Raw genomic sequence first — 14,901 nt, 5'->3', positions numbered from 1 at the left:
TTACATTTAACTTAAGTATTTCTCACTCATAACTCATTGAAACGGGTGGAGAAACTGCACAGAAAATGCAGATTCTAAACGTTCAATTTGTGTCAGCAGAGAAGATATTTTATCACAGTTTGAATTTGATGAAAATTATTGATGTGCACACAATCCCGTTCTAAAAATAGGAAAAAAACATCCTTTACTTTTTGGTCATATTTTTTTTTTACTTTTTTTTATGTGAAAACAAAATAAAAAAGTGCAGACTTGAACCTGTCAATTTAGAATATACACCAAATGTAAATAAAAATTCATGTCAGTTATTATTTAAGCAGTAGAACATGAGAGGGAGCGTGTTATCGCTGTGATTTGGTTGCTGTAGATCATCACAGCCATGATGTTATTGGCGATAACACACTCCTAGAGTGTTCTATTGCTTTAATACAACAGTTAAATAAATAAAGTAATAAATTAATAAACTGGGCCGTGAACGCGGCGTTTAATATGTTTTAATGTTCGCAGTTCCTTCACCAAATTATAGTTCCTTAACAAGCAGCTTGTTGCTACGTCAGAGTAACGAGCTCCGCCCACTCGCTGCACAGCCAGCTGTAAGCCTCGCCTTTTGAAGTACAGACTGAGCCATAAAACTGCCGCAATATCAAGTTCAGCTCAGTTTTGTCAGTTTTTGCCAGATCAGTATTAATGTTGTTTTGTTCCAGCCAGTCTGTAAAGCATCTTACAGCCCATTTAGTTTGGCGAATGGTGTTGGGTTCATTTCTGGCTGATTCCAGGTTGTTCAGCTGTTCTTCTGTCACAGCTGCCGACTGAAAAGCTGCTCAGTGGTGATGACAGTTTGGGAATTTAGTGTCGTCTCATCTTCAGAGTCTGACCAAATCGGCTGTCGGTCAAATGTGATCTTAAATCGATCCATTTTCTGTTTGTGGCAAAGTAAGAAGTAAAAACATTCAAACGGCTTTAATGTCTCCTACAATATTCTATACTGTTAAAAAGTTGTCCAAAATCTACTGTTCATGCAAGTCCATAATGTGAAGACTGTGGAAGATTTTCCGTTTTACACAGAAGGCCTCAGGCCTGGGTAAATGCAGAGGCTTTTCTAAACGGCTCTATGCCGTCATGACCTTGGATCTAATGTCGTTTGGTGTTACATGAGTATCCTCTCTGCTGGCTCAGTTCAAACCTCGTTTTTCTCCAAGCAGCAGTAATTGTTAGCTGAGCTCTAAAACCGCTGGCTAATTGTCTGGAGCTGTTTCTCTGTGTGCTGGAAAAACAGCCCACCTTCCAGAGCGCTCTTAAAGAGCTGCGGAACATGACAGCTCGCACTGGCCCAGCTCATTTCATGCCCGCTGCAGTGTTTATGCTGGAAACTGACCTATCCACCGCTGCTTACATACAGATCATATGCAATCACATCAGCACCGGTGTAAAACCTCACAAAGTGGACTGACCCACACCCATATGAAGCCATGGGGCTGTAGTTTGGTCTGAAATATATTCTCAATATATATTTTAGTATAAGTTCATATAATTTTTTTTTTAATATTGTTACATAATTTCTATTAGTAATTTGCACACAATGTAAAGGACAGCTGTATGCGTAGATATTAGATATACGAATATTAGATATAAGATAATCCACTCGTACAAGGAAGGGGAAAGTCAAAGGAAAATAAATAAGGGAGATTCCAAAATTATTAAAAGTTACAGGGAAAATGAGTCTCCTAACAACCACCTGGAAGACCTGGTAGACAACAAAACTGCCCCCATCAGATAAACAGCACTTAAAGCTTTCATCTCTGAGAGAGAGGAGAAAATCAAGCTGCTTCAGATCTGAAAACATCCACAGGTGTTTCTGTCCATCCTTCCACTGTGAGAAGACGACTCAGCGCTGTGGGTCTGAAAGGATGTGTAGCTGATCAAGAAGAACCTCACTGAGAAAAGGAGACGGACACATCAAACAAAGAAGCTGATCAATGGACTGACCACCCCAGAGTCCAGACCTCAACACCACTGAATATGTTTGATTACTTCAGAAAATGATCAACCAGCTTCTAAGACTGAACTTTGGAGGTGTGTCTGCAGATTCTTTGAGGAACTGAAAGTGAGTCTCCTGAAAAGAATGGAAGCTGGAATAAAGGTAGAGAGTGAACAAACTAAACACTGAAAAAAATGTATTTAATATATTTAGTTGTTGAGGATTTATTGCATGTTAAAGATATGTTTAATGTTATTTTTCCTGCCACTTAAAAATGAATAACTTGTACTTAACATCTGTTTTAATTGGAAATCAAACATATGAGCTAATGCACCAACACATTTTCTTCAAAGTAATTTAGACAGTTTCTCTTCGTAAACCTTTTATGTAATGTACTCTAAAGTTATGATGTTTTGCTCTGACAGCAACTCATGCTACAGTTCACATGCCACATCTTTTACTTAAAAAAGTGAGGAAAACTTGGTTTTCCATGATATGGTCCCTTTTAACAACGAAAAAACAGATCTTTGAAATCTACCTATATATAAAGAATATCATAATATCATAATATCAAAGCAAATGCATTCTGTTACTTTCCACTAGGGGGTTTTGAAAGTAAAAATGTGCCCTTTGGACTCAAAAAAGAGAAACATCAGAAAGCCTGTGTTTTAGGGGCTCACTCTGCTCTGCTATTATGTCAATCAAGCTAACAGTTGAACATTGTTTAAAACCTCATGAACAATTCACTCTTCCCGAAAGTTGCTGTAATTTGTAGATTTAGCTAACAATGGGTTATTGCCTTAAATTATGATAGAGAGCAGAAATGCCCCGTTCAAATCTGTTTCCCCTAAATGTTTAAAGAGAACAGATGTATTTACACCAATCTCTCTCTCTGCTCCACACTCTCTCTCTCTCTTACTGCTCCACACTCTCTCTCTCTCTCTCTCTCGCTTTCCCTCTCCCTCTCTGCACTTTCTCTCCCCCTTGTTTCTTGCTCGTTCGTTCCAGCATTTTTGTTTGTTACTGTACACACAACGCTTCTTGATGACACATTGGATTTGCAGCTCAGCTTTGTGGCTCCTGAGGGAAATCAGGGGGTTTTAATAGGAACCATGCCTGCAACCAGCGAGCAGTTCAGGACATATTGGACCTTGCTGTATCCTTGCTCTGGTAACTGCAGGACACAGACAAACAGAAAAGTGTTGTAGGATCTTTTTTCGGAGCTCGGTCCCTCCTTAATTAAACACGACTGACATCTCAGAGCTGAGCTAGAGCCCGGCACTCTGCAGTTTATGTTGCGTCAAAGTGACATTGGTTTAATCTGGATTGGCTGGATAAATACACAGTGCAGCGGACAGTGCAGAAGAAAGAGAGCTGGCCTGTGTGTTTTAAAGGCAGGGGGAGGGCGGTGTGTGTGTTATTGGGTGGGTGGACGCTTAGGTAACGTTACAATTAAAACAAACACACAGTGTGGACACAGAAAAAAACTCAAGCCGGTGCTCTGAACGGTAAATAAATCGTATGTGTTAAGTCAATATACTAAGCGAATGAAAAGAACATAAATTTGTACAGTACATCATCTCAAAAAGGCCTATAGTGAGAAAGGTTTCTGCTTTGCCAAAACTGTATGAATTTCTCCCCAACATCACGGAGGTACACATAATCACATATTATACCATATCAATTATAAGAATGCTGTGGCTCTGCTTTTCCCTGAAAGCTTTCATTGTGATTGAGTTAAATTTGTGGGGGTGCTGCAGGCTTTCCTATAACCCAGCATTCTCCAGCAAACACCAACATTCTCCAACACCATTATTCTTCAAAAAACACCATTCTCCAACCAATTCCAGCATTCTTCAGCACCACTATTCACCACCAACAAATACCAAAAAACTCCAACCACTATTACTCTTCAACACCACCAAACACCGTTCTCCACCACACATTAACATCATTCTCCATCAAACACCAGCATTCGTTAGCACTGTTATTCTCCACCAAACACCAGCATTCACTATCAAACGTGTAATATCCCCCAAACACCATTTTTCAAAAAAACTCATTCTCCAATTCCAACATTCTCCAACAAATACCAACATTATCCAACAACACCATTCTCCAACCAATTCCAGCATTCTTTAACACCACTATTCACCAGCGAACACCATCATTCTTCAGCAAACATTGTTCTCCAACAGACATCATTCCCCAACAAATACCAAAAAGCTCCAACCACTATTACTCTTCAACACCACCCTTCTCCACTAAACACCGTTCTCCACCGGACATTAACATCATTCTCCATCAAACACCAGCATTCATCAGCAAACACTGTTATTCTCCACCAAACACCAGCATTCGCCATCAAACGTGTAATATCCACCAAACACAAGCATTTTTCAACAAACTCCATTCTCCATCCAATTCCAACATTCTCCAACATAAATTTGTACAGTAAATTCTCTCATCATCCAACATCACCATGCACCACCAAACACCATCATTCTTCAACAAGCATCATTCTCAAACTAACACCAATGTTCTTCAACAAACACCATCATTCTTCAACAAGCATCATTCTCAAACCAATCCCAACATTTTAAAACGAATACTAACAATTTCCAGCATAAATTTCCACAGTACATCACCTCATCATCCAACATCACTATTCACCATCAAACACCATCATTCAACAAGCATCATTCTCAAACCAACACAAATGTTCTCCACCAAACACCATCATTCTCCAACAAATACCAGCTCAAAACACCATCACATTTCAACACAATTCTTCTCTACAAAACACCAATACTCCACTAAACATCACTAAATATCATCCTTCTCCAAAAACACCATCATTCCACATTAAATCACTATCATTTCCAACAAACACCCACACTCCCCAACACACACACCAATGTTCTGCACCCAACTTCATTCTAATGCTGCCGTTCAGCTTGCTACCAGTAAGAACTGATGAGCCAAATGAACCGGTGTGAATGAGAGAGAGCAACACAGAACAGCATGAATGGGGAGAAAAATCCTGGAGTCTCCCAAAAATCACACACAGGTAAGGTTTTTTGGACAATATTAGTGGGTGTACATGACCCTCTTCAGTCCAAAGAAACTACACTTATACTTTTGACCCCTTCAAGTCTCTTCAAACAAACTGACCTGTCTGTACAGGCAGAGCGAGAGATGCCTTATTTCAGCAGAGAGGCAGGCGCTGTTTCACTGTACTGCACATAGAGGGCAGTGTTGTAAATACTAATATATACTACTTTAAGGGACACTAAAGCCTCTTTGAAATGCTGACAGGAGAACATATCTCAAAGGGGTTTAAAGCCACGGAACTTATTCTGAGAAGCATGTTACACTGAAGTGTTCCCCCACTGGGATACACAACTTGTTGCACAAGCAACTATGTCATACTAATTACCTTCTCAGAGGACAGGTCACTTACACAGAGCATCTAGCGTGATGCACCGAAGCTCAAAATATCCCAAAACATCACATGACTCAAGAACATCCAATTTAGTACTTAATATCCCACAGAGACATCCATGACCACAGTCCTTCCATAACCATGACCGTATCATTCTCTCCAAACTGCGGCAGTCATGATCCTGACATCACCCCGACTGCTGTCACCAGTGTGTGGGTGTGTGTGTGTGTGTGGGAGTCAGATGTGGGGGGTATTTCACAACGCTCAGGATTTCTCAGTTAATTTAAGCCAAAAGTCAGAACTGTCCAAAAGGAAAATAGCTAAGGGACATTCCTATCTATCTTAATCCTCATTTTTGGATCAACCCCTTGTACCCTTAATTTATTAATCTGAAACAGATATTCCACTTAATTTTCTTTTATAATTTCTTTATTAATCAAATTGTTGAAAGTCATTTAAAGTCTTTTGATGTGAAATGGTTCACTGTAGTGAAACCTACTCACTATTATTATCTGGTAGGAACTAATAAAAAGACTAATTTACTACTATGAAACTAACCAATGTGTTAATTCTTTAGTTACGAGAGTGAGGAACTGAAACATGTGGTCACATGTCGGCCCTTAGAGTTTAAGGGGTTAATATTATCCAGCTAAACTGAGAAATCCTGCGTTGTGAGATCCCACAAGGCTAAGTCTCAATGTGTTTGATACTCACCCGTCGCTGTCCCGGTCCAGGCGGGGATGCCGTGGGGGCAGGTGAGGGCTGTTAGAGAGCAGCTCTGCTGGGGCTCCGTTTGCCGTGGTGCTGGAGCCAGCAAACAGGCCTGAAAGACAAACAACACTAATACGCAAAACGGGCCAAATCAACCTCAAGGAGTCCCCACAAAGAACGCCACATTGACCAAATTAACCCTCCCCCTCCCCTCCCTTTACTCATGAAACAGCATTTCATGGCAACAAGCAGTTGTTTTGACAACACAAACCCAATCAGGGACATTTCGGAAAAACTGAAGCGGTCCTGTCGTGCACTGTTTGTAATTCACTGTATATTTCATGATCTTTTTTGAACAGGTTTAATTCAAGAGGATTAACAATGACACACACTCACTGGCCACTTTATTAGAAACACCTACCTTGTACTTCCATTTTCTGGCCACCATGTACTTCCACTCACTGGCCACTTTATTAGAAACACCTACCTTCTACTTCCTCTTACTGGCCACTTCATTAGATATACCTACCACATACTTCCACCGACTGGCCACTTTATTAGAAACACAAACCACATACTTTTACTCACTGACCATTTTTTCACCTACCTTATCAGTCCACTATAAAGGTCTAGAATTACAGACTGTAGCCCATCTGCTCATGCATAATTTATCAGACCCCCTCTACACCATTAATATTTGGTCAGTTTCTGACCACAGGACTGCTGTTGCCCAGATATTGTTTTGGTGGTGGTACATTCTCAGCTCCGCAGTGACACTGACACGGCAAGTGTGTGCAGTCAGAAACTGACCATTAGTGAAGGGCTAGAGTGTAGGTCTTCGAATCTGGACCTTGAAGCCAGTTTCTGGTCCTATATTTTATAATCATTAATAACTGAACGAACTGAATCGACTGAACCGATGATGTAAGTGATCGGCCATCTAATGTCATACCTACCTGCCATTACATAATCCATGACCAGAAAACAGATTCACGTTCTGGACTTGAAAACCTCTGGGCTAGAGGATTACTAAAACAAACAGTGCATCAATAGATGGGCGATAATCTCTAACTGTACAGCAGCAAGGTGGCGCTATAAGGGCAGGGTTTCTGATCAAGTGGATGGAGAATGTGCTTCATTTAAAGTTTGTTCAGAGAACACATCAGACTAGCTGCTCACCTGGCAGATTGCACTTCGAGGTACAAAAACGAAGGAGGCTTCAGCTCTTTCCAGAATTTATAATGGAAATAACAGCAAAACACACAAGCCTGAGTTGTGATATAAACACCACCATTCCACAGATTATATACTACTGTATGAGCGCAGTGCCAAATCACGGCTGACTGCACTGTAAAGAGGATTCTCCGCTCCCTCAGCTTCTTGTGCAGCCTGAGACACTGAAACGCTACAGTTGTTCCCCCGTTTCTCCTTCTGCTAATCTTCTCCTGCGATTCGGCCCTATGATTATTTTCCCAGAAGCCCCTGGGGGCGAACGGCATAGCGCTGGCTGTCCAGCATGGAGCGGCTCCTGGTTTTCCCGTTTGGCTCCAGCTGCTCCGGGCCTATCTGACAGCTTTCTGAACTGGTTACACGCCTGATTCATTACCCCGAAATCATCCATCAAAGGCCTTTAAATGCTCTCCCCTTTAGCCCCAACATCTGCTACTACAACGGGAAACACTCAGCGGGTAATGGCTAAGATTGCTTCAACTTTTACGCAGCGCTCCACTGGAGGAGAGGAGAGAGAGGGGAGTGATGCCTCAGAGAGAGGTCAATCTCTCTGACAATGGAGCCTACAAAACTGCATTCATTAAAGCGATAGTTCAGCAAAAAAATCAAATTTAAATTTCCCTCCTTATGCCAAATGTACTCCATCAGCCAGACATGTTTGGTGTCTGAAGCTTGTTTCCAGACTTTTGCACTGGAGCTATGAGGCTAATGCAGCTAGCAAGTAATGGAAGGGTTTACCCACCAATTAGCACAATGCACACCTAAGTAATTTCAAATAGTCTTGTTTATGTGGTTCCTGATACTGTAAAGCAAACAGTTGGAAAGTCTTTACTCACAAAATGACATATCTTCATAAAAATAGGCAAGTGACTACATTAATGAGTATCTTTTAACACAGTGAACTGAAGTTATTGAAGATAACTAATAATATAATAATAATAGTGTAAATAATAATAAAAAAACAATAAAACTGCAAAACTAACTCATTTAAAACTTGTATTTTAGAGATGATCCTGTTCTAGCTGTCGACTATGGCCTCACAAAGCAGCAAGTCAAATTTTCTATGGCATATTTGTGAGTGGAACACTGTATCTGGAAGGGTTTCTGAGGTAGCTAAGCGCCTTCTCTCGATGTTAGGTTGGTGTGTTCAAACATGATATAGTTTAATATTATTTTTCCTCACCGGCAGATGTACACTGGCATCATCAAAAATCAGAAGACGACTAAAAGATTATTTATTAGATAATTATTATTACACGATTATTTGTGTGATTTATTCAGACAATAATAAATTTGCGAGTTCAACAGGTGGTGGTAGAATGAGGGACTGATTAAGGGAGGGGGAAGAACTCTGAGAACTTGGGCTAGAGTTCTGGGAGGCTTCTGCCTGTAGCTAGAAGGCTGAACCCTCCTCATAGCTGTGGACAGATATAGGACTGAGTTTGCAAAAACTTAGGAACGGAAGGTAAGGAGGTGAAATTATAGGATGTTAGATAGGAAGAAAGAGGAGTTTTAGGCATGTTCCCCCCCCAAATTTCACTATTTGCGAGTTTGGACTGTGCCTTCAACATGTGGTAGTAGTATGAGGGAAGATTGATAGAGGGAGGGGGGAGAACTGAGGACTTGGGCTGGATTTCTGGGTGGCGTTTGCCTGTAGCTAGAAGGCCAGACCCCCAAAAGAACTCCAGGATGACTCACATGAATGGTAGCAACTTGGGTAGAGAACTTGGTCTGAGTGTATGCCAGTGGGATATAGAGCAGCTGGAGTCAGAATCAGTTGTTGGTCAGATGGTCAAGCATTTGGGTATCTGAGTTCGGTGTAATGCACTAGGCTTTGTATGGTTTGCTGGGGAAGTTTAGCCTAGGCTGGAAAGGGGTCCAGTTCACATGGCCCTTTGTATGGTGCTTGAAGTAGCTTTGCAATTAGGAATGTAAGATAAGAAGAAAAAAAGAAGGAGATTGATTTGATTCAGTGTAGTATCTTGATGTACCCCTGATGAGCAAGCTGAGGGCGACAGTGGCAAGAAAAACTCCCAGTAGGGAAGAAACCTTGAGAGGAACCAAGACTCGACAGGGGAACCCATCCTCCTCTGGTTGACACTGGATTGTGAAGACATGAATTGTGTTAAACATGGCAGGCAAAGGGGTTTGAGGGTGGCTGCTGCATATGGGCATTGATGGGTGTGATGAAGAAGAAAGCTGGATGATGCTCTGGTGGTAGTTTGGCATGGAATATCCTGTTGGCAACAGAATGGTTGTTCAATTATGACGTTGAATGAGATTTACTTGCTTAAAATTTAAGCTCCCAAAAAAGGCCAGCGATGGAGAAAGGGCATGGCACCCACGCATGCTGAATGGGATGACAATCTTGACAGAGGGAAGTCAAATTAGTGCTGGTAGAAAAACAGCCAAAATGACTAGGAGAGTGGCAGGCTCCCAGGGGCACAGGCAGTGTCTTCACATACGAACCAATATTAGTCTGAGGGTAAAAAGAAAAAAATGCAGCCGAGTCGAGATGGAGCTCATCCAAGGCGGAGGTGATCCAAGGTGGAGAAGATCCGAGACAGGGCTGATCTGACAGAAAGGAGTTGCAGAGCTGTTGGCATGGCAGCAACCAAGATGATGGAGTAGCTGTGTATTAGCAAACAGAACTTTTTCAGAAATGCTAAAAGGATCAGAATCTCCAAAAACACCACAAATGGGCCTCAAACTGAGCAACAAACATTACAGCCTATGAGGAAGCACTTCTGAACGAAGCTCTTCACGCTGCTTTCACTTTTTCAAAATGAACAGAAGCCTAATGTCATCATTTGCTCGATCTGTGAGGAGCAAAGATCTTATCTGCACTTTGAAGGCAACGGGCCTCATTCAAAAATATCTTCCCAAGTTTTTTCTGAAATTTGATCTTGAGAAAAGTCCTAAGAAAAAGTCTATGTCAGATTCATGACATGTTCTTAAACCACAGAATTGTTTGTGCTTAATACACACTGTGCAATATATCATAACCTGCTACTGTAATGACACTTTAAATATGCACTTTAGACTGTAAACGCTGCTGATATTCATAGTTATGCTTATATTCATTGTGCTGTAACTACCTCATACCACTTGCAATACCTGTGCAATTCCTGCTCTCATGTAAATACAACAAATCTGTCTTATATGCTGTGTAAATATGCAATAGAGATACTTTTATTCCTACTCTTTCATAGTTTGCTTTTGTCTATTTTTCTATTTATGCCTAATTTATGTCTCTTTTTTTTAACTCCTATTTTATTTCTGCCTAATATATGTATGTTTATGTGCAATTGTATGTCTTGCTACTGTTACACTGCAATTTCCCTTCGGGATCAATAAAGTCCTATCTATCTATCTGTCTGTCTATCTATCCATCTATCCATCCACGCAACAGTGTTTAGATTCTGTTGCGTGGAAGGTTTCTGTTGTGGTTGGTATAGTGTAGTGGGTAACACTTCTGCCTTCTGTAGACTGGGTTTCAATCCCCTGCTTGGGCAAGCACCCTAACTATACCAGTAGGAGTACTCCGCGTAGGCAATACTCCTAATACTACCTTGGCCTACCTGTGTAAAATGATCAAATTGTAAGTCGCTCTGGTTAAGACCGTCTGCCAAATGCTGTAAATGTTCTTACCTAAGAACAAATCCCAAATTAGAAAACATTGGTAAAGGTTTTAAGAAGAAATTTCTTCTTAAGAACGGTTGGTGAGGAAGGCCCATTCTGTGCTTTGCCTAGTGTGGAGCTGCATCTCCAAAATCAGCTCAAACTGAGTTACAGAGATTAGAGCTGTGTGTGAAACAGTTAATAAGGCTTTAGCTCCTCAACGAGGTGGAGAAACTCTCCTTTCTCCGTCCACTTTTCCTAAGTGGAAAGCATCCTGTTTAATGTCACAATTTGCCTGTTTAGTGAGAAGCAACAGAGCTTATGATGGACTTGCTGCCAGCCTTTTTTATTTTGGCACTGTGAACAATTTGGCAAAATTCCAGAAAAAAAACAGTGTCATGTCTTGTGTGTATAGTTTTGATATGAAAAAAAAAATGTGTCAGATTTTCACATTTCAGGTTGTTTTTAGGTCATGTTCAGTGTGCAATGCCCTTTCAAGCCAGGGAAAAAGTCACTACACACTACCACAATCAAAAATTTTGGGAAAACAAGAATTTTGTCTTTCAAATTATATGATATAATCATGCTTAATATAACCAGGGACATGTAATAACAAGGTAAAAAATTTCAATTTTGACTTAAGTTGACTTTAATAATAATTAATTCACTAATATCTAGCTGACAATGGTTTTGTGGTAGACTGACCAATGATCAAAGTGACCAATGATAAATGATAACAATGGACTACAGCCTGTTAAGCTGCACTTATCTGTTGGCAGTTGACGGATAATGACAAACCAGATATTTCATTGTTTCCAATGGCACCCTGACAGAAGCAGAGGTGCTCCATCACAAGTTCAGCGGCCACAGCGGCGAAATAAACAGGATGATAATTTTTTATGGAAATCCGGGCACTGAATGTTCGTATTTAAGCCTGTTCTTAGCTATTCTTGTATATCAAAACTCAAATTTCAATGAAAACACAGTATTAGAAACATTAGCAAGTATTCAAAACACTAAGGATAAAATAAAAACCATCGTCCTGCACATGGGCAGACACGGCACTATTTCCACACTCTCAGAAATAAAGGTACTAAACTGTCACTGGGGCAGTTCCCCTCTTGTCACTGGGGTGGTTCCCTCAAGGGTGCATCTCAGTACCTTCAGTCAGGGAACATAACTGAACCATAATCCACTGAAATGATATGTTCTAAGCTGTACTGACTCCACACACCCCGTCTCGTCTCCAGGCTTTTATTTTACTGTTCTGTTTTAAAACATTTGGTTATGAAAAGAAACAAATACAAACTTTTCACCTGGAAAAACTTATTTAAGGTTCACAATCAAACCTTAAAACCACTGTTGTACCTCTGAGGGAACATTTACATTGTTTGTACCTTGATGAACGAAAAATGTACCTGCACAGTGCGTTTATTTCTAAGAGTGCATGGCACCATTTACACTGCTGCAGGCCACCACGTCATTTACTATTGCGATGTTTTTTAAATGCCAATATCCACTGTATGTACGTACAGTGAATTTATAAAGCAGATGGAGCTCATAAAGTGGCCAGTGAATAGAAGTAGTAAATTTCTAGTGAAGTGGATGGTGAGTGCAGATGAACAAGCACATACACACACAGCGTGCAATAAGTGGACAGAATAACAGCGAAACCAGTGTATTTCTCTCTCTCTCTCTCTCTCTCTCTCTCTTTCTGCTGGCTGTGGAACAAAGCGGCGTGTAGTGGGTAGAGTCATCCTGAATGCCATTACATACAGCGTCTTGGCTAGCTTTGACCACAGCAAGAACAAACCAAATGAGAACAAACAGTCAAAAGAACACAACAGCTGCTCCGGGCTAAAGCCATTTGCACATAGAAGCAGCAAGCTGTCCTCTTTGAACTGAGGGAAACAGAGGGAGAGTCTGAGCCAAGACTTTTTAAAAGACACTCCTTGCTGGCACGCCGGGGAATGAAGGCGATTTGGCTGAGTGAATCGTGCCCTGCTCTGCTTTAATGCTCCAGAAAGCTGCAATTGTCCTGTAAATTGCACAGATAGCACTACTGCACATGTAGCTCCAGGTACTTCTCTCACTTCAAGCTAGTACACATGCAAGTTATTACTGTCCAATCTTTTTTTATAATCACCATTAAAATGCACCATTCACTATAGTAGTGATTCTGGCACCGCATTAAATCTTAAACAGGATTTTGCTGGAACCAACAAACAGAAAAGCATTGTGGGGGAAAAAACTTTGAATTATTCCTAAAACAAAAGTCAGAGCAGAATCAACCTTTGGCCTCTGTCCTGATGCTGCGTGGCGTGTTAGGTCATAATTTCAGGTACTTTAAGGTTAGAATGTGTTATCTGAGTGTAACTCAACACAGACCAGAGGAGGCACCATGGGAAGATTTACATGCAGCTGCCCACTGCAGATGTTTGTAATATCACCATAGCATATGGTCTTCATAACATAAAAAACCTTTTTATTCTGCTATGTCCGTTTGAGCTGTTAAATCGCAGCTTATTGGGGTTGGAGCTTGTGAAGTGCTCTGGAATTAAATATACACTTGTGTACAGCTGAGCTCCAGTGAAAAGTGGACTAAGGAGACTAAGACGATATTCAGCTTCAAACTATATACATTCACCATCCACTTTATTAGAAACACCTACCTTGCACTTCCACTCACTGGTCACTTTATTAGAAACGCCTACCTTGTACTTACACTCACTGGTCACTTTATTAGAAACGCCTACCTTGTACTTACACTCACTGGTCACTTTATTAGAAACGCCTACCTTGCACTTCCACTCACTGGTCACTTTATTAGAAACGCCTACCTTGTACTTACACTCACTGGTCACTTTATTAGAAACACCTACCCTGTACTTCCACTCACTGGTCACTTTATTAGAAACACCTACCTTGTACTTACACTCACTGGTCACTTTACTAGAAACACCTACCACGTACTTCCACTCACTGGTCACTTTATTAGAAACACCTACCTTGTACTTCCACTCACTGGTCACTTTATTAGAAACACCTACCTTGTACTTACACTCACTGGCCAATTTATTAGAAACACCTACCTTCTACTTCCACTCACTGGCCACTTTATCAGAAACGCCTACCTTGTACTTCCACTCACTGGTCACTTTATTAGCAAACACCTACCCTGTACTTCCACTCACTGGCCACTTTATTAGAAACGTCTACCTTGTACTTACACTCACTGGTCACTTTATTAGAAACACCTACCCTGTACTTCCACTCACTGGTCAATTTATTAGAAACTACCACCTTGTGCTTCCACTCACTGGCCACTTTATTAGAAACACCTACCTTCTACTTCCACTCACTGGCCACTTTATCAGAAACGCCTACCTTGTACTTCCATTCACTGGTCACTTTATTAGAAACACCTACCCTGTACTTCCACTCACCGGCCAATTTATTAGAAACAACTACTTTGTACTTCTGCTCACTGGCCACTTTATCAAGCAACCGGCAAGAACTAAGGAAGGCTGAGAGAAGGTGGCGGAAATCCCAGCTCGACTCGGATCTTAACTCCTACCAATCTCTACTTTCCAAGTTCTCACTCGAAGTTACTGCTGCAAAGTCATCCTTCTACAGAGGGAAACTGGAAGCATCAGCATCTGATCCACGCAAGCTTTTCAGCATTTTCTCCTCTCTCCTCAACCCTCCTCCTCCCCCTCCACCCTCTTCTCTCACTCCTGAGGATTTTGTCACCTTCTTTGAGGAGAAGGTTGATAGAATCCGCCAGTCTTTTCCCTCTGTCCCCACTCCTTTCACTAGACCTCCTTCTCTCGTTCTCAATCCCTTAAACTGTTTTTCTTCTCTTTCCACAGACGCTGTCCTTCAACTGATCAAATCCAGTAACCCAACCACCTGCCCA

The 14,901-nt window shown here is 41.1% G+C and overlaps 1 protein-coding gene across 1 annotated transcript in view; it reads right to left on the bottom strand.

Annotated features, from left to right (window-relative positions):
- LOC118814112 (zinc finger protein GLIS1) overlaps positions 1–14,901 on the bottom strand; it is a 154,065-nt gene that overhangs the window by 17,584 nt on the left and 121,580 nt on the right. Inside the window, exon 10 of the mRNA XM_036579773.1 lies at positions 6,135–6,243. Within this exon, the coding sequence (XP_036435666.1) occupies positions 6,135–6,243 (109 nt within the window). The remainder of the gene's footprint in view (positions 1–6,134; positions 6,244–14,901) is intronic.

The sequence above is a fragment of the Colossoma macropomum genome, unplaced genomic scaffold (assembly GCF_904425465.1).
Source record: "Colossoma macropomum unplaced genomic scaffold, Colossoma_macropomum, whole genome shotgun sequence".
NCBI classification, from domain to species: Eukaryota; Metazoa; Chordata; class Actinopteri; order Characiformes; family Serrasalmidae; genus Colossoma; species Colossoma macropomum.
This window is presented reverse-complemented; position numbering and strand designations above follow the sequence as displayed.